Source organism: Poecile atricapillus, chromosome 20 (genome assembly GCF_030490865.1).
Source record: "Poecile atricapillus isolate bPoeAtr1 chromosome 20, bPoeAtr1.hap1, whole genome shotgun sequence".
NCBI lineage: Eukaryota > Metazoa > Chordata > Aves > Passeriformes > Paridae > Poecile > Poecile atricapillus.
The window spans coordinates 5,654,096-5,673,528 of record NC_081268.1 but is presented as its reverse complement, the minus strand read 5'-3'; the positions used below and the strand labels follow the sequence as shown (position 1 = coordinate 5,673,528).

General features: G+C 41.3%; 1 protein-coding gene across 2 annotated transcripts in view; it reads left to right on the top strand.

The window, feature by feature from the left end:
• The first annotated feature begins 498 nt into the window (after positions 1 to 498).
• Positions 499 to 19,433, top strand: part of GPR107 (G protein-coupled receptor 107) — a 37,358-nt gene continuing 18,423 nt past the window's right edge. The window contains exons 1-14 of one of the 2 annotated variants that reach the window (XM_058853562.1): positions 499 to 655; positions 5,344 to 5,469; positions 6,247 to 6,297; positions 6,519 to 6,607; positions 7,242 to 7,408; positions 9,136 to 9,170; positions 9,376 to 9,432; positions 10,233 to 10,343; positions 11,673 to 11,806; positions 12,515 to 12,590; positions 13,578 to 13,651; positions 14,217 to 14,334; positions 15,247 to 15,377; positions 17,136 to 17,179. In XM_058853562.1, the coding sequence (XP_058709545.1) occupies positions 557 to 655; positions 5,344 to 5,469; positions 6,247 to 6,297; positions 6,519 to 6,607; positions 7,242 to 7,408; positions 9,136 to 9,170; positions 9,376 to 9,432; positions 10,233 to 10,343; positions 11,673 to 11,806; positions 12,515 to 12,590; positions 13,578 to 13,651; positions 14,217 to 14,334; positions 15,247 to 15,377; positions 17,136 to 17,179 (1,312 nt within the window). In that variant the 5' untranslated portion in view covers positions 499 to 556. Of the gene's footprint in view, positions 661 to 5,343; positions 5,470 to 6,246; positions 6,298 to 6,518; positions 6,608 to 7,241; positions 7,409 to 9,135; positions 9,171 to 9,375; positions 9,433 to 10,232; positions 10,344 to 11,672; positions 11,807 to 12,514; positions 12,591 to 13,577; positions 13,652 to 14,216; positions 14,335 to 15,246; positions 15,378 to 17,135; positions 17,180 to 19,433 lie in introns of both variants that reach the window. The other variant, XM_058853563.1, reaches the window with a different exon arrangement.

Here is a 19,433-nt window from a genome sequence, read left to right as displayed (position 1 = left end):
AACCCAGCAGAGCCCAGAAAGGCTCCAGGGGGAGAGAAAAGGGCGGGAAACGCCTTCCCCAAGGGGAAAGGCTGAGGGAGCTGGGGATGTTCAGCCTGGAGAAGGTTGTGTGGAGAGCTCACAGCACCTTCCAGGATCTGAAGGGGCTTCAGAAGCCGGGAAGGGACTCTTTGGCAGGAACTGCAGAAACAGGACAAGGGGGAGTGGGTTCGAACTGAAAGAGGAAAAATTCAGGCTGAATACTGGGAGGAAATTCTTCTCTGGGAGAGTGGTGAGGGTCTGGCACAGGTCGCTCAGAGAAGGTGAGGCTTCTCCCCGGGAAGTGTTCAAAGCCGGGCTGGAAGGGTTTTTGGGGCACCCTGGTGTAGCGGGAGGTGTCCCTGCCCGGGCAGAGGGTGGCACTGGCTGACCCCTGAGCTCCCCCCATCCCCAACCCCTCCATGACTCCCTGACAGGACCCGACCCCGCCCACCGCGGTCACGTGACGCGCCCCGCCCGACACGTGACTCGCCTGACCCGGAAGTGGCGCGCGGGGGACGCTGACGCTGGAACAAAGATGGCGGCCCGCGGCGCGGCGGCCGTGCTGGGGCTGCTGCTGCTGCTGCTGCTCCGCGCGGGCCCGGCCCGCGCCCGCGTCCATCACCTCACCCTCAAAGTAAGGTCTGCGCCGCCCCCGGCCCCGCTGGCTCGGCCCCCGGGTGCCCTGAAGGGAGCGGTGAGGCCGGCCCGGCCCTGCGCACCTCCCGCGGGCCGGGATTGGTCTCCCCATGTCTCTATCTTCATTCTGTTGCGTGCCCCGACCCTTCTTTTTCTTCGCTTCTCTCTGAGCTCTCCCTCTGCGTCTCAGCTCCCCCGGGCCCCGCCGTGTTCTGCTTTTGCCGTGATCCTCTCCTCCCTCTCAGCGCATCTCCGTGGTCCCCTCCCGCTTTTCTGGCCGCCTGTTTCTCGGTCGCGGGTAGAGCGTGTGGAGGGGCCTCAGAATTGCCGTGCTTTGAAGGTGCAAGTGCTTCACGTTCCGTTAAAAGTGATGTGATAAGAGAGGGCTGAACGTGAGCTAAGGGAGAGGTTTCTGAAGGTGGATTTTGGTTGAGTTTCCTTTCAGCTGTGTGCTGGTTTTCCTGTCCTGCTCACTCCGAAGGGGGTTCTGCTGCAGCTGCTTTGCACTAACCGAGCAATTACTGAAAACTATAAGGAGGAATATGAGGAAACTGATGCTGACAGCTTTTTGTTTTGGTTCCGTAAACTGTTGGGTGTACTTTGGAGGAGTGATGCGCCATTATGTGCCTATACTGGAGAAAAGCTCGTTATTCAGGGTTGTTGAGGGGAAGTGCCGGAGGTCAGGGTGAAGATGTGCTCTGCCTGTTGTGCTCTGTGTGAGCCGATGCACAGTTGTTGTGGGACAGAGGAGCTTTGCACTGGGGGTGATGCCCTTTAACAGCTTCTCTGGAGCTCATGGAAAGCTCTGTAAGTCTTCGGAATTTAAATTTTGCTTTGCTTGCATGCAATGTAATATTTAGTAGAAATAATGCAAGATATAATAAAGGGCTAAATTACAGGGACCTGTGCTGCTGTGCTGTTGTAGCAGTTTAGGAAGAATCCAGGACTTTGCAAAAATTCCACCTCAGCCTTTGGGATGCAATGACTGCTGGGCGTGTTCATTTCTTACTTGTAGGAAATTCTTCAGACTGTGTAGCTGTTTGAAGTGCAACCACATGAATATTGTCCTTCAGGAGAAGTAAACCTTTCCCTGAAGCAGTAAATTAGGAGGCTTGTGGTGGTTACGTCATTGTTTTGAGGAATTTTTGGCAGTTGAGCGTTGAAGGATTTCTCCTGAGGTGATTCTTTACCCATAAGTAGAAAACTTTATGACTTGCCTCAAGCAAATGTTCTCAGCAGCAAACATCGTGGCTTTTAGTCCCTATAAGGGACTGCCTGGATCAATCACTAAATCCTGTTTGCTGTTTTTCCCATCAGAGTGGGGTATGGGTTTGGTTTTGCAGGTGTTTTGTGCAGGTTGCAGCTGTGACTGACCAAGGGCTGTGGGAAGTAACAGTGAATTAATGCCTTTGCCCACCTGCTTTATAAACATGAGCTTTATTGTTAGAGCAGTCTCTCCCTTCCTCCTTCATCCCCTGCTTTACAGCCTTAATGTAAACATCAGGCTCCAACAACTGAGTCCTTTCACAATGAAAGCTCCTTTCTGGTGTTCTTGCCAGTCTTGCTTTGCTTGCAAGTGTGCCTTGACACTGAGCCAAGCTAAAGGCCACAGTTTTGTGGGAGTGTTTGCTATTAAATTTGCTCAAACAAGCTGTTTGTTACTGCTTAATTCAGAATAGCTTCATTCTTTTATCTTTGTAATTACTGTGCTAATGTGAAGCTTTTTTGTTGTCAGAAAAACAAGCCACAGTGTGAGCAGTTTCCAGTTCTAAAAATAACACTTTATCTTTATAAAAGTGTACAAAATAGTTTATTTTTTTTGCAGTCGAGAAATGATTTGCTTGAATTTTGCTGTTAGACTGACCTTGCTGTAGATGCTCCTCCTTAGTAGCCATTGTTATCAGTTTCATTAGTTTAATGTAAATATGTAAAAAAACCCGAAACACCTCCACTAACAAAACCTACCCCCTACAAAAAACAAAAACCTACAAAAATTGGAAGTTAAGAAGACCAACAGAAACAATTTTCAGAGGATTCCAGAAGTAGCTGTAGGTGAAATGTTTTTCTTGATCAAAAAGAAAGCCTTTTTCAGGCATGGAATTATAGAAAAGATGCTAGTTTTCAATGGTTGCTTGTGACCTGTGCCTTTTAATGTTGATAGGTTTCAGACTTCAGTGGCTCAGGTTGAAAATACCTTTTACAATAATTCACTTAGTTTTGCACAAATTATAAGCCTTCCTGTTAGTCTCACACAAATAAAATAAGATTGTTTCCAGGTAAGGGTAAGCACTCTCTAGCAGGGCTTTAACTGCACTGACACTGTGATCCCAATTCCATTTAGGGTAGAATGGTAGAGAATATTTTTCTACTCATTCTGAGCTACAGGATCATGGATTCCACTTCCCTCTAACCTTATTCAAATATTGCAGGATCACTTTTTATCCTACGGGAGTGGAAGAACTGGGGAAGATTTTTATGGAAATAAGCTTGAGAACTTTGGGTATTAATTTGACTGTAAGCTGTTAGTGACGGGTCCCAGATAATTTCTTCTCAGTAGGGCAGGCTTAATTTTAAATGCATCCTATATAAATTAAATTAATATGTGTGTTAACAACTTGGATGCTGAAGTATTCACTTGTATGGGTTCACACCTTTGTTGTAAACTTAAATATTTCTGAAGTCAGTAGTTGAGTGCTTATAAATAAAAGCTGAGTTCTTTCAACCCCATTAGTAAGCCAGTGTCTTTAGGCTGTCAATATGTGGAGCAATAGATGCTCTTGCTGTTGCTTAGTGGCAACTGGTGACTGTGTGTGTGTGTGGGATCATGTAAAGCTGAGGGATTTGTGAAATAAATCTGTAAACTCTAAGCACTCGAAGCTGAAATAAAACCAGGGAGGAAAGTGGTGTGTGTTGTATATTAATTATCTGCTGGTGGTGGGGAGCATATCAGTAAATTAGCAGAGTAAGTCACTTGAACGGAACTGAAGAGCTCTTGCAAGTGTTCTGAATTGAGCATCTGCCTCTGGTCACATTGACAAGGTACAAAACCTTGTGGCTGGATGACACCATGTCTTCTCAGATTGACCCAAATTCTTCCCTGTCTAGGTGGGGTTAAATACATCTGATATGCCCTGTAAAGAGGCAGGATAAATTTTCTGTACTGATTGGGAAGTTACATGGAATGCAGTGCTAGAGGAACCAGATGGGCTCTTGTTTCAAGCACGTTCTATGGCCTAGAACCCGAAGACAGCTGAGCTCTTTTTAAACAAAGCATCTGCTGGAAGCCCTGTGTCACTTGACTTTTTTCCTCTTCTGAGCATTAAGGGAACCATCTGCTTATTTGCCAGGTTAACTTGATTCTATTAGGGTGATCTTGTTACAGCTGGATTGCAGGTTAGCTGTGTCAGGATTAGTGTCCTGCTGTTACAGTGAGTGATATTTAGGAGTCAGGAACGTTTTGTGCAGAGACATCAAAATCAATACTGGGGTAGAGGGAGAGAAAGAACTTTTTGTACTTGTATAATTCGTAGCTCAGTCTTCCAGGACTGTCTCCAGAACAGTTTGTCTTTAGCAGCTGACTTCTCTTTATAGAGTATTCCACAATCTGATTGTCTTTTCCTAGAAGAAGCAGGAGGAAGAAACTTTTTTTTTTTTTTTTTTTTAGTGCCAACTTGGCAAATGTTTTAAATTCCATTGTAAATTTGGTTTTTTTATTTCTATTGCCTTGTTTCTGCTTTTCTTCCAATTAACTACTCAGTAGGTTTAAGGGACCAACTGCAGACATTGGATGTGACCTTTTGTCATCTGATGTGGCAGCTGTGTGTGACATCAGCTACTTTTCATGTGAGGTCCTTCATGACCTCCTTATTTAAAAAAAAATAAAAATTAAAGCTCACTGTATTTGTATCTTTATCAGCTGCACAGGGCATGAGAAGAGATCAATTGCTATGGTTTCCTTGCCAGACTGAGAGGAAGGAAATTATTCTGCAGCTGTAGAGGGAGTAGAGGAGGGAATTAGCATTTTTCTGCTAGAGAAACTAACCCAAGTAATTCTGGTTTTGGTATTTATTCTGGTTTTATTTTTCATTTATTTTATGCCAAGAATCATTTGGAGGTATGGGACTACATACAAAACTTGATTTTCACACGTAGTTTTCCAGTGTATTAATGTTTGCCTGTCCAAACACTAACCCTGCCTAACACAGATGATCTGAGGGGATGACAATGCATTTGCTAAACACTTGGCCAAACCCCAGTTTTCATTTAGGTAAGATTCCCCAAAGTCACCTATTTCCTCTTCAGTCTGTGGCAATGACAGCATTCAAGCAATAGCTGTCTTGATATGTCTGCAGTCATTTTGGGGGATTTTGCTATATGTTATTTAATCAGTGATGACAGATTTATTATTATATTATTCCAGAGTTTTGCTTGCATATTTCCCAGTAGCATAGCCAGGCAGTTAGCAGAAACATGTCTGTTTGAAGTTCTTGCTGTTCAGGTTATTGGAAAAGTTGGTCCATTCCAGTGAAATAGTTGGCTACCTCTGAAGGTATCCTAAAGAAATTAGCTGTTTGCATAATTAGATATTTTGCATGAATATTCAAGTGTTGATCACTCACCCTGCTTCCCCTTTACTGCAGCAGATGACTCTGCATGTGTTTGTAAACTTGCTTTCTTTTCTAACAGGATGATGTGAGGCAGAAAGTGCACCTGAATACCTTTGGCTTCTTCAAGGATGGTTTCATGACAGTCAACGTCAGCAGCCTTTCCCTGAAGCCAGCGTTCGGCTCTGATGACATGGACAGTTTATCAGTGAGTTCCTTCCTGTGAAGCCTCCTGTGAAATTGACATTGCACTGGTGACCTCCACTTGTCTGAGGTGTCAGATCCAAACTTACGATGCTGTTGGCTTTGCTCCCCAGCATGAGCTAATTATGAGGATCTGTGTATTGAGATTTATCCCTGAGCACTCTCCATTGTGTTTTAAGGAAGAATCTTTCACTTACTGATCCTCTGCTGAATTTGATGCACACATCTATTACTTGCAGTGAACATCAATTTCCTAGCAGTCCTCTGTTGTGAGTTTTTTTTCACATTATTGCATAGCAATTCAGCTTGTGATCATTGTGTCAGTAGGTTTCCAGAACACTGACAGTCTTTTTTTAGTAGAACTCTAATATTACATGTTATATAGCACACTATATTAGGGGTTTTAATAGAGAGACTAAAATACTAGATTAGATAACAGACCTGAGTTCTTACTCTGCTGCACAGTTTTACCTCTTCATTGCTATAAAAGTATTAAATGTTTTTGTCAAGCAAAAACATGTGGAATAATACTGAAATGAGTTAAAATGTTCAGAGACAGAAGGTACTGCTGACTTAGTTTGAGTTTGAATCATATGTGTTTTCTTGGTGAATATGGATGAGTTTGTTACATTTGAATGTATTTTTCTGCCGAATTACTTGGTGAGAAAAATGCCTGGATTCTGCCTTAAATATAGGTTAAATTGTTTAGAAAGCAGTATCTTTGACTCCTTCAGTAGTGGTTTAGCTTCAATTTGACAGATTCTTCTCCATTTTCTCATAGGTGGGGTTCAGTTTGGATCGAACAAGGAATGATGTTTTTTCCACTTACCTGGTAAGACAAGTGAACTTGCTTTTCTAAGCTGGGACATCTCTTTACCTGACTCTGGAAATTGTTGGAAGGAAAAAAGAAAAAAAGAGGTGGGGGGACTTCAGACATGGGAGAATGTGAAGGATAATTTGGATTTACAACTTGCTGGACTAAGAATGGTAACCTCTACCTGGACGGGAGCATATCCAGAGGGCACTTCAGAGATGTTTTGTTCATGTTGCCAGGATGAAGAAGTGGATTATTGTATCTTGAAGAAGACACCAGAACCAGATGTCTCTGTTGTAATCTTACTTCTGGAGATCCAAACTGAAGTGTGAGTAAAGAGTGTACAAGACACTTTAAAGTTACATCTTTAGTTGAAGATAATGTAACACTTGAGGTTATTTTTAAGGGTTTGGAAAGCTGCTGTGCTTGTAGGTTATTTTTTTTAAGTGGTTACATGAGAGTTGAGGGGAGGTAAGTGTAAAACATCTGCAGTATAAAATGCTCCAAGAATTCTTTTTGTATATTGTAGTGGTAGAGGGACAGCAGGCAAGAACAACCTACCTTAATTGTGCTGAATGAGCTTAATGAGCTTTGATGTCTTGGGTCACTTTTGCACTCAATATGCAATTTTATTGTTTGTCTTGAACTATGTTTTTTTATGGAAGTACCTTCAAGTCTGTATGGCTTTCTTTTGCAAGAACTCCTGTGTGGTAATGGAGTTTCTTGTGAGATTCTGCTTACCAAAGCTGAAGAAACTTAATCTTCTTCATCTGCTCTTGTATTTCATGTAGAATGTAACACAACAATCAGTTCTGCTGTAAGTCATGATCTGGTTCTTGCCTGTTCTTTGTAGTACAAAAACCAAGTCAAGACAAGTTGATTTTCTTTTATTGGGTATATGACAGCCTTTTTTAAAATGTTGTTTACTTTTATTTTGTAATAAGACCTCTTTGTTTCTTCAGTGTGAAAGTACGGTTCTCTTCAGAAGCTGCGTCTATGTTACCTAAAATTTTATTTGTATCTGAGGAAAATGGTACTGCCTTAAATACCAAGCTGCTAAAAACTTCTGAACCAAACAGTGATTCTGGTAAAAATCCTCCAAAGACCAACGAAAATACAGAAGGCAGAGGTAAGCCAGCTAAACCTGACCTGTGTGTGCTCTCACTGCTGATTACTCATTGCTGTGCATCCAGCACTGAGTTGTGGTCAGGTTCTGGGGTCCCCTGGGGCTAGAACTTACTGTACCTCCTGTGTAAACCTGTGCACAGAGCTTCCTTTGTGCTGGAGTCTCCTGTGGTTTGTGTTCACCAGTCCTGTTGATCCATCTGAGAGACAATGAGTGTTGGAGACCTTCAGTGCCTCTGAAGAAGGGTTAACAACTTGGTTGTCTTTTGTCCGGCAAGAAGAAGACTAAAGGGGGAATTTTATGGCAAACAAGAACTAGTTGAAGAAAGGTTAGGAGAACAATGATTTCAAGCAATTTTTAGTAGTGGCACACAATGTCTGTTTCCCTTTACTAAATCTTGGATGTCTGAGATAGGATATTAGGACAGAAAATAAGTAAAATAAATAAGATAGCTTTCCTAAATTGGTATTGCAGTATTGTAGTGGATCATTTGTGCAATCCAATCTCCATATTTTAAAGTTTTAAATAGTTGACAAAGTGAAACCAGGGCCAACATGATACCGTTGACACCAGGTATGCTTTGAGTCAGAAGTTGGATTTGTCTTCACAAGTCCTTTCCAGCCAATATTTTTTGAGTCTGTGTCTGTCTAAAGAGTTGAACTCCTATCACTTAGAAACTATGGGGAGGGAGGAGTAACTGTACCAGTAATCTTTCTAGGAGGCACAAACCTTTGTCTGGCTTCCAGACCAGCAGACAAAACAATTTTATAATCTCAGCTCTAACAGGATTAGTTCATGTTATCCCTTCCTGGCAGAGTTTAGACTTCAGATCAGACTGCTGAACAGTCTAATCTGGAGCAGTCTGAGTCTGTCTTGGCCTGTCACGTTCACAAGCTTTGATACCATTCAAAAGCTTGGACAGCTGTTGTAACTAGTCAAGAGCCAAGGATGGGTGGCACTGGAGATAACAGATCTGACAGCTATAGTTTTGGTTTCTCTGGTGTAAAAAGTGTAGCATGAGTGTGGACAGTGCACTGAAGTGTGGGAGCCAAAAGCAAAGCTCAAGTTCAAAACTTTTGCTTCCGGGTAGAAAGGGGTGACCTCACGTTTGAAAAGCTTCTTATAGGAGTAGAACTTGTGAACTTGAGGAGAAGTAGAAATTGTGAACTTGATGTGCTACTCTAGTGAATGCTTCTGTCACCTCAAGTTCAGAGGAAATGCTGACATGCTTTTGTAGTTTTTTTTGTTTGTATTTTTACTGGGAGCTTAGTGGAAAGCTGTGAATTTATTCCTTCCTGATGGTTAATTAGGATTTCCATATGTTTGTCAGGCCATGTATTAATGCTCAGATTGAGATTTGTCAGTGAGATTAACAGTACTCGGTCATAACATAAAAAGTGAGAGCTGTAGCTTGCATCTGGTTTAGGTCACCTGCCTCTGGTCAATCTTACCAGAGGGGTTGGAAAGATTTCTAGGGTAGGCTTTTGTGGGAGGTGTAAGAGTAGAGAATCATATCCTGGCACTTGAGGATGCATTCAGAATGAATCCTGGCTGTGGGAAGAGTCCTCTGAGAGTAAGGAGAGACTGGGAAAGAATCTGTGTTAATGATTAGCTGGGAAACTGCCACGCAGACAAGTGTAGGAAGATGTGAGTAAGGTATTGACAACGTGGTGGTTTCTGAGGATGTCTAATGCAAACACTAAATGTACCATTAATACTTTTATCTCTAGGTAAGAAGTCCAAACGAAGTACAACATCCTCCCAGGTAAGAAACGATCTGGAGTTCTCTTCCAGAAAGAACCTGGGGGGATATTCCGGTATTATCATAGCAGAAAAGTGGAGGGTATTTGCTGTTGCTCTCAGCCTCCACTGTAAATATACAAAATCCAAATTTGATTGTCTGGTTGCTGTAGCCAAATGTTTTATTTACCTGCTTAACAAAATCTAAAGGTTTCTTTTCCTTTTCCCAGAGCATGATAGAGCAAGAACATCCTGTTCACAATGACAGAGGAACTTTTTCATTTCAGGTAGGGCATCTGTCAGTATCTGAACACAGTTCCTTCAGTGTCCTACTTTGGAAAAGTAAAAGTCTGGGATATAAATGTCTCTCTGATAGCAGGAGTTTGCCTGAAAATTTACTGAGCTAAGCATCACTGATGAAAGTCTTTCTTTCAAAGTTTTGGGAGCTGCTCTTAAATTTGCTTTCTTGTGGTGCTGTTCTAAATATTATAGTCTATGAGCCTCAGCATACTAAAGTTTACTGTGATGTCAGTAGTGCAGATTGCTGATAACAAATAGCTGTGACCTGACTGATGACTCAAGGGGAAGATCCTCTGTATGAAACCAGATTAATGCTTTGTTTGAACACCCTGGTTCACTTGTGATGGTTGATTACTATAAAACAAACACATTTAAAATTCTGTTATCTGACACAGATCTCATTTCCAGAGCTATCACAATTTACATAGTTGGAGGAGGAACAGAAAAACTGCAGGGCAAGCATAATAAAATTTTTATGCTTTGCCATGTCAAGTATATGATATTTGTGGTTATCTCTTTGTGGTGAGCAAAGTTAAGCACTGATACTTAACAGGCTTGGATTACCAGAGTGCAAAATCCTAGATAGGTGCAATGATTTTGCATCTGGAATTCTCTTGAAACTTCCAGATGTGCTGCTACCCTCAGAACAGTTTATTTGCTGAAGGGAACCAACTGACCTCAAATGACTGACTTCTTTCATGCTTCAGTAGAGATGAAGCAGAGTTCCTACCAAGGCAACCCTGTTGTGAATGAGAAGAATGCTGACTCTTCTATTCCTTACTTTCAGTTCTTTTTTAACATCACCTCGGATAAACAAGAAGGACTCTACAGCCTGTATTTCCATAAGTGTGTTGGCAAGAAAGGGCCAGCTAATGATCAGCTGCTGTTTAGTCTTGATGTGAGTATGGCTTCTAAACGATAATTAACTCGTTAGCTTTGATTGCAACATCTAGCTTCCAGCTCCAGCTTGTAACCAAGCACACACTCACATGAGTGCACATATGGGGTGGGAAGTGATTCAGAGTTGTGTGCCAGTCTCTGCAGTGGCATTTCTGAAACAAGTGATTACTGTAAAAATAATTAAAATACTGGTTTTGCAGGAATGCCTGAAAATCTGAAGGCTGAGTGTGGGCTGGGTTCAGTCTACACAGTTGTGACCTGATGCTGTAACGAGATGGGAGCTACAACAGCTGCTTGTGTTTTGCTGCAATCAAAAGTTGCTTTTCTCTTTACATGACTGCATATATTATACTGTTGCTGCAATGTCTTTAAATTCAGTGTTTTTGCTTTTTCTGGCCTAATTAAAGATGTGTTTTTATGGTGTTAGATACACATCCTAAAGGCAATATGTTCTAGCAAATAGCTCATCTCTTTTGATGTACAAGGGTTTGGTCCTATGTGGTTTTGGTCATTATCAGAGGCTTTCCCTTTTTTCCCTTTCCTGTGCTCATGCTGGTTTATAATGAGCTGGTCTGGTATGAATCCTCTCACTAACCGAAGTACCTCAGCCACATCAGCCCTGAACTGCTTTTTACACGTTTGTGTTAATGCTACTGCAAGGGAACATGGAGGTGTTAAAACTTAGCAGCCCTAACTCGACTCAGACTATTTCAGATCTGCTTCTGAAGTTGTATGTTTAGAAGAGCAGCTTCCCTGAATTGCTGTGTGTCACTTTGACCCACTGAAGTAATTGGAAAGAGAAGAAAACCTGGATGATTGATCTGCTGGAGTGTACTTAGAGATGCAGCACAGCTTCAGTACTCTATGCATTCTTTTATTGAAGTCCTAGCACATATGACTAAGCCACTTAGGGGCATAAATAGAATGCTAAATAATGCTTCTGTTTTCTCAGTCACAGGAAAAAAGGCTGGCAGCCCATTGTAGATATTGTTTCTGTATCAAAGGTGGGCAAATTGTGATGTTTGGTAGAGAGAACAGCTATTCTTTGGGAAAATTACTTTGCCTTTCTGAATTGTGTTGCATAACTGAGGCATTGTTTTCCAAGGAGATTATTCTTGTGTGAATAGTTTTGCAAAATGTTTTGAGATTCTTGAGGATGAAGGGTAGATTTTGGTTTTTTTCTCTGAGACTCAGAAGTCACCACTTCAGAAAAGCTCATGTTAAATGAGTGAATATGATTGCAAAATGCAGTTGTTAACTTGGTGCTTTAACAAAATGTTTCTTTTTTTTTTTTTAACTGTATGCATAACACACCTTTAATATTCAGATAGATATAACGGAAAAGAATCCTGAAAGCTACCTCTCAGCAGGTGAAATCCCACTGCCAAAACTTTACATTTCCATGGCTATTTTCTTTTTCCTGTCTGGGACTGTATGGATCCACATCCTTCGTAAACGCAGGTAATTCCAGTGTCTGTGACTAGGGGCCTACCTTGTTTGGTTTTTATTTTTCATTATTCTTCTTGTAATGCCCAATTCACAGATTTGATCACTTAAAACTCCAAATCTGGCTCAGATTTGTATGCTTAATACACAGTTTATATTTTAAAACTGCTTCAGTCAGAATTGTTGTTGCAGACTGTTATTCTAAACTTACCAAATCTTACACTGAAAGTTCTTCAGGTAGCGTACATACTGTGGCAAAAAATAGACAGGAAATTCCTGTAGTTGATGTCAAAAGGAGATGACTTTGAAAAGAAATAAGGAGAAAAAATTGATCACTTTTCTTCATTTGGGAAATGGCAACTTATGGCAGTAGACAGCCATAAATATCTTGATTGTGGTTTGAAATATGTTTAGCAAATTTTCTGATAGTTAAGATATATATATATATATGTATGTATATATATGCAGGATATTCTTATTAGTTAATAATTTCAATTATCCTAAGCAGTAAAATTCAGGGGTTTAGAACAAGAAGTTGAATTACTGCTCAGGATGTTATAGAAGCTTGGACTACAGCATTAAAGAGAATCTTTTTACACTGATGGTCAACTCAGGCTGGGAGTGACTGCTTGACACAAATTTTAAGGAAATATCCTTGGAAACTGAGTTTTTTACTATTGACTTTTTAAGTAATACTCTTCCTTCTTTTTTTTTTCTTCCCAGAAATGATGTCTTTAAGATCCACTGGCTCATGGCAGCCCTTCCTTTCACCAAATCATTGTCCTTAGTCTTCCATGCGGTGCGTACAACATCTCTGCCTGAAGTTGTTCAGCTAGGAAGTAGAAAGATGGAATCGAGGACATGCTGTTAGGGAAATCTGCTTTGGAGAGAGGACAGTGGGAGGGAGAGCTGGTCTTAATACTGAAGCATTAGAACTGAACTGCAGCTCTTTGGTAGAATTGTTTGTTTTCATCACCAAATTCTTATTTAAAATACCATTGAGATCATGGCCTGAAGTGCTGAAGCAGCAAGGGCTGGGGGTTGAATGAGTTCCACAAATTTTAATGTTTTGGCCATCTGCAGTGGGCCTGAAAGCTTGGGCTGTGCTACTGCTTCAGCTGCAGGGCTTGTAGTAAATATTAATAAATGAAAACCTTGATGAACGTTTGTAAAATTCAAGGGCAAGGAAGTATTATGGTATATGGCAACAGACCTCACCTTATCACCTCTGAGACTTTCCATAGATAATGTCTCTGTTGAATTGTATTGACTTTCCCTTTCCACTGAAAATATCTCATGAAGAAAGGTCATGGCAAGCATTTAATCCTTCAGTGTTTGTGCCAGCCATGATCTTCACCTTCATGCCCATGGTGTTTTATCTGCTACAAATATTTTTGGAGTCTAATGAAGTGAGTCTGGTTTCCAGTAAAAATGAAATTAGCAAGCCTCTCATCACCTAATGCAGCTGAACCTGAAAAATGAATGAATAAGTAGGTTCCAACTGCAGTTGTTTCACTGTAGTTGAGCAGGGGAGTTGTGTGGGAAGGATGTAGATTGTACAAGATACATCCACTAGCACTTAGGAAATAGAGCAAATGGAAATTATCTCATTGTTGCTAAACAAAAGTAGAATGTGTTGGGAGGAAGTGCTCTCTAAATGTGACAGAGCTGGGTTTGTACACACTGACTGGAAAGCAAAACTGGCAGTGGATGTGGAGCAGACCTGTTTTTAGAGGGTGGGGGTGTCAAAGAGCAGCTTGTAAAGTGCTGTATTTTCTGCTTCCAGATCGACTATCACTACATCTCTTCTCAGGGATTCCCCATTGAGGGCTGGGCTGTTGTTTACTACATCACTCACCTGTAAGTATGTCAGAAGATTGATGTGATAGATTCAAATTGCCACTGGGGCTGCCTCCCTCCTGAACAAAGTGGGACATTGTTGTGTTCTCATGCAGACCACAGTACCAAGGACTCAGCAATCAGCCCTGTGTGCAGGGGAAAGCTCCACTTACAGAGGGCAGCTGCAGAGAATTGGCACTTCTGTGGGTGGAGGAGTAAAAGGATAACAAATGCTTTACTTTTCTTTGTTCACACTAATATTCAAGTATCTAATTGGCTCCTGGTATGAATGGTAAGTGGGTACAGCTGCCAGTATTTGCTGCTGTTCACAATGGTGAACGGATGACTCCCCCAGGAAAAGATTGCTTATATTGGGAATGAAGCCTAATATTGCTCTGTGATACACAGTTGTAACAAGTACATCTGCCTCACTATTGTGGGATGGATAAGTGCTTGCCAAAATTATGGATAGGGAAGCATTTGTTTGGGTTTGTGGCTTTATTGGCAGTGGGAGAAACCTGGGCAGAAGAGGAAGTGTGATAAAATAAAATCAAGTCTCTCACTGCAGTGTCTTTTTCTCTTCCAGACTGAAGGGAGCTCTTCTGTTCATCACTATCGCCCTCATTGGCACAGGCTGGGCTTTCATTAAACACATCCTGTCAGATAAAGACAAAAAAATTTTCATGATTGTCATCCCACTTCAGGTGAGGACCGAGCTATGCTGATACTTCCTGTATTGTGGGAGAGCTGCTTGTGCAAATTGGCAAAGGCAGTGAAAATTGCACACAATATCATGTAGTTCTTGCTTGTATGAGCCTATTGGCTATTTCCTAGTCCAGAAGTTACTGTAGGTCTCCCAATTTTTCTCCCATATGAAGCATGAGATAATGTGATCAGACAGTTTCAGCAAATGAAAACTGGCTATAAAGAGTGGGACAAAACTTGGGCTGGAAAACAGTGCTAAATGACAAAGTAGAGGAATTGTATTAAAGTTGTCACTGCTGAAATGCTTGCTGAATGTCTTAATGAAATAAAAAGTGGGAAAAACAAGACTTGTTTGTCTCTTGGGCCTGAGGGAAACATTCCCAGTGGTTCAGAGTGGTCAGTGCTGGTCTCCTACTTGAAGAACTGAAGTACATAGGAGAATAGAACTTTAGTTTGTTGTATATAGAAGAGATTTTCTGCAAGCCCTTACCAGAAGTATATATAATTAGTGTCTGAGGCTCTTACAGAGCTCAGGTGTGGAGTACAAAAGATGGTCAATGACCAATCTGAATTACTGGCTGAATTTAGAATTCTGTGTTTTCACATTGGCTGTATGTGCCACACAGTACTGTGTCTATGTTTCAATAAGTAAATTTTGTTCCTTTTTATCTCAACTGATACAGTAGATTCAGCACAGTGTATAACAAAAGAACTACTTTGAGTGTCAGCAGAAATAAGTTCCCATCGTTTTTATTTCTGTAAACCTTATGAAGATGCTGCTGAATATGTGACTTTTGGATGTAGAGCTGCAGAAAAATCACTGTTAATGGTTGGGCTTTTGCTGAATTGGCAGGCCACCTGTAGTGATCTCTTGGGCAGTTTCTAAACCATAACCATGTCTTATTGTGTAGGTACTGGCAAACGTGGCCTACATTATCATAGAGTCAACAGAGGAGGGGACAACTGAGTATGGGCTGTGGAAAGAAATCCTTTTCCTGGTGGACTTGCTGTGCTGTGGAGCCATCCTGTTCCCAGTGGTATGGTGAGTTGCTGTATGTGAAAAACACATGAACTAAAGGGCAGCAACAGCTCTGCCAAAGCAAAAGAACTGTGCTCCTGTGGAGTCAAGCATTCTGTTAACTTTTATAGACCTCATCAGCCTTAACATTTCAGTCTAGTGCTGTGGAAGATGCTCATTTTGGGGATATTAGAGTGGGGATAAGGGAAGGTGGGTGGCAGTTCAAATGTAGCCAACACTGTGCAGACTGTAGGTGCTTTTGAATTGTGAAATTTTCCAGAAGTGTTGACTCTCTAAATTGAAAAATGGGATTTGGCTTCACTGACTGAGATTAGATACTTGACTGCTAAATTTCAAAACAGTAGTGTTATCTAAGATGAGGGCTGCCTTCAAGCAGAGTAGCTGCATGTTTATTTGACTGTTTATAAGAAATAATCCCACAGGGAGCATTTCCCCGCCCTTCCTTCCACTCTACTTGGCAGGGAATAATGTTGGTTATATAAAACTCGACCAAAACACAGATAATTCAGATAAACACTATTGTTGCTGCTTGCCAGTTAGCCAGAACATTTATCTTCTAAATACATTTTGTCTTAATTGGATAAACAGCTGGGTTTAAAGGAGGATATCAAGGAGCTTCTGGCTCCTTGGTTAGTAAACACAGAATGTCCCTCTTTTTCTCCAGCATCTCCATTATTTTTTTTCTGAAATGAAGATTATATAAATGTCTGATAGCATGTCATCACTCTAGAGTGTAACTCTTGAGTGTTTCAGAGAAAGGTGTCACTCAGTAGATAGAAATAAGCTTCAGCTTGACTTTTGAAGGTGGGTTTCAACTGTCCTTCTCTTCCCCTACACACTCATGGTGGCCTTCTGCCAAGGCTGGGAGATGTCTTCCGAGAAATTTGCACTACTCACTTGTCCTTCCTCTTTCTTCAGTCAAAATGCTTCATCTCTGAGGTTGAGAGCATTTGGCAATGGTAAATAAAAGCTCAGGGGTATTGACTTCAGTTACAGAGAGACTCGATCTCCTGTGATAAAGGTGACTTCTGCAGTCACACTTCTTTCTACCTAATGCTGGGTATGTCCAATCTAGTGAGGTGCTGGTACAAAACTTAACTTTCCATAAAGGAATTGTATCTGAAAAACAAATGTGAGCTGTCTTGTGACTGTTTATGGTGTGCAACCAGTGTTCCTGCATTGCCATGGTGCCAACATAAACTGGCAGTGAAGCCCCTGACATAAAATCCTGCCCCTTTTTCCTCTGGATGGTGTCACTGCAGCTGGTGGGATGATTCATGTGAGCAAGGTGACTAAGACTTGGCCCCTGCATTTACATTCCTGCAGGGTAGTTTCTGTTACATAAGTTGCCTATGTAGACATGTAAGCTGTAATCAACTATTTAAATGAAAAGAGCTTAAAAGAGCAGTAAGATGCCAAATGCCTGGCAGTACTTTGAAGAGTAGCTCAGCTTAATTGTACAAGTGGAAAGCATTATGCTGGAAAATGCCCCAGTTTCTCACTCTGCTCCCTCCCTCCCACAAAGCTTTCTGTAGGCTGAAGTAGGTTTTAGCAATCTGCTTTCTTAATCCCAAGGAAACAGAGATACTTGAGCTGACTGCCTGAGCAGGGGGCATGAGGGGGAAGTGTGTGCTGTGCTAAGCACAGTTAATTATGAGCATACTCCAGCCATAAAGAGCTAACAAAACTTGTCAGTGATCTAAAGGACTACTGTGAAAAGGGAGTGTAAAACTTACCATTAATCTATTCTTTATTTTTCAGGTCAATAAGACATTTGCAAGAGGCTTCAGCAACAGATGGGAAAGGCAAGTAATCTGTATTCTTTCTCCTCTTCTATGTTATATGTTATAATGCTAGAATTTCAAACACATGATGCTGATGTAAAAATCAAACTAAGACTATAAATCTACACTGTATTAGTGCCACTCTGCTTTTCCGCAGTGGGCTCATGGGAATAAATTTTGAAAAAATTACCTTTTTCTTATATTGCTTTAATTATCAGAACTGCATTGTGTAACCCATTCTCTGCTGCTTGCACAGCTCTCCGTGCTCGAGCTCGACATGACATCTAGAGCAAATAATCTTGACAGATTTGCCATTTTTTCCTCACTTGAGTGTTCAGAAACAGAACTAGAAATGAATTCCAGAATTGCTGACTATTAGCCCAAATAGACCTACTTACTTCAGTTTCTGCAGAAATGTATTCCTGAGAGAATAGAAGGAAATAAACCTCATTATGAAACAAAACATAAGTTGGCATTCAGTGTAGCACAGTTCCTGACTTGTCCATGTTTGTACAGCAGCTCCAAGGGCTGCCTGTGGAAAGTGGAGTTATGTTTATTGTAGCACTGAAAAGGAGCCGATGGATGGAAAGGCCAAATGTGGCTGCTGGAGTGCTTTTCCTGCCTTATCTGCTCATTTCTTCTGGATTAGTTCCTTGGATACAAGCTGTGGAGCACAGCACTGGCTTCCTTGGAAGCAGGCAGCCTTTTCCATCTTCTGTCATTCGGTGGTTTACTCTTTAAAGCTTCATTTGTAGGTCATTTGTTGGCAACAGCCTTTTAACTTCAGTCCCATCCTTCAACTCTTGTCTCTCCTTTCTGGAATTCTGTAGCCAGGTCTGGATACTTCTTCCAGTCATTTCCTTGGCTTTCACAGAAACTTCTGCATTTCACTGCTGATTGTAGGTAAAATGTAAGTCTGAGTACTGAGCTTAGCTCTGTGCAGACCACAGATTAGTTCACTTTTTGCCATCTGTTAAATGTAAACAATACTTATGATGAGCCTAGCATGCTTTTTTGATGTTCCAAGCTGTTAAAAATGCCACCAAACAACAACCCTACAAGTTAAAAAAAAGCAAACCCAAACCTAAAAGTGAAAAATTACTAATTTCTAATAGAAACAAATGTTAAAAGGATAATTTATCAAAGTGTAATATAAATATTGTTAGTAGCTTTCTTATCAGTACGTTCACTTGAGTTCAGTGACATTTTCTGATGGATTTGTTTTACCTTGTCCACTGAGCATATGTTCTGGGGTATTTATGCTCTTACCTTTAAAAAGTCTGATAAGTTCAGATTTCCTTGAAACAGTCTTCTGAACCAAGGTCTTCACACACCAGACCTGGTTCTTAGCTGGGTGGCAATGAATCTGACTGTCCTGGTGGTGAGCACACAGCAATTAGTGCACATAATTAAGACACAAACCCTTCAGATATGTGTGGCCCTAGGTGATCCCCCTGTACCTACTTTAGTTGTTATCACAAGATGGTGCTGTGGAGTTTGATAAACCTTAGACATTCTGAGAAGGAGAGAAGTGAGGTGACAGTAGGGATGTTCAGTGTATAGGCTCAACCTATCCAACTTATCATGAAATCCAGATCTGAGTAAATCTGGGCAGTTCTATAGGTACACTGTGGTGTGTAAAAAATGTGGAGGGGGAAAAAAAAAGCAATTTGAGAGGAACTGGCTGTGTCTGTACAGCTAGTCAGTGCTATGCACAGTAGCACTTAAGGTCTGGTTTAGTCCTCTGTTTTGTGTTGGTCTCTATGCGTGATGATGCTCTTTATTGTGAGTGTTGCTTGTGAATCACCTGCTGCTGTTCCCAGCTTTACCTACTGCTGTTGCCATCTGGTTGTTCTGATCCTGCACGTTCAGTAACTGTGTATTCAGGGGGACTTAGCAACTGTGTTATGCTACACTGATAATAAAAGAATAGCTAAGGAATAGATTTTCAGGGAAAACATTGCACAAGCTGAGAGCAGATTGTGGCTGCAATGCTGGGACTCACTTGTGAAACACAATCTGGTTGGACTATTTAGAGGCTGTTGAGAGGAGCCCACAGGGAGCAAGTGAATGGCAATGTGATGCCAGAAGCAGAATGTTACCTAGTGCTATCATGCTGCTAGTGTGTCTGGTTGTGAAAACCAAAAGTGATTTGGTTGTGCTGTGAAAAGATGAAATCATTCATGTTAGGCTTATCAATGAATTCTCATTACTAGAACCACATGCTCTATAAGCTTCCCTTGGAGACCCTGTTCTTCTGAAGTGCTGCTCAATG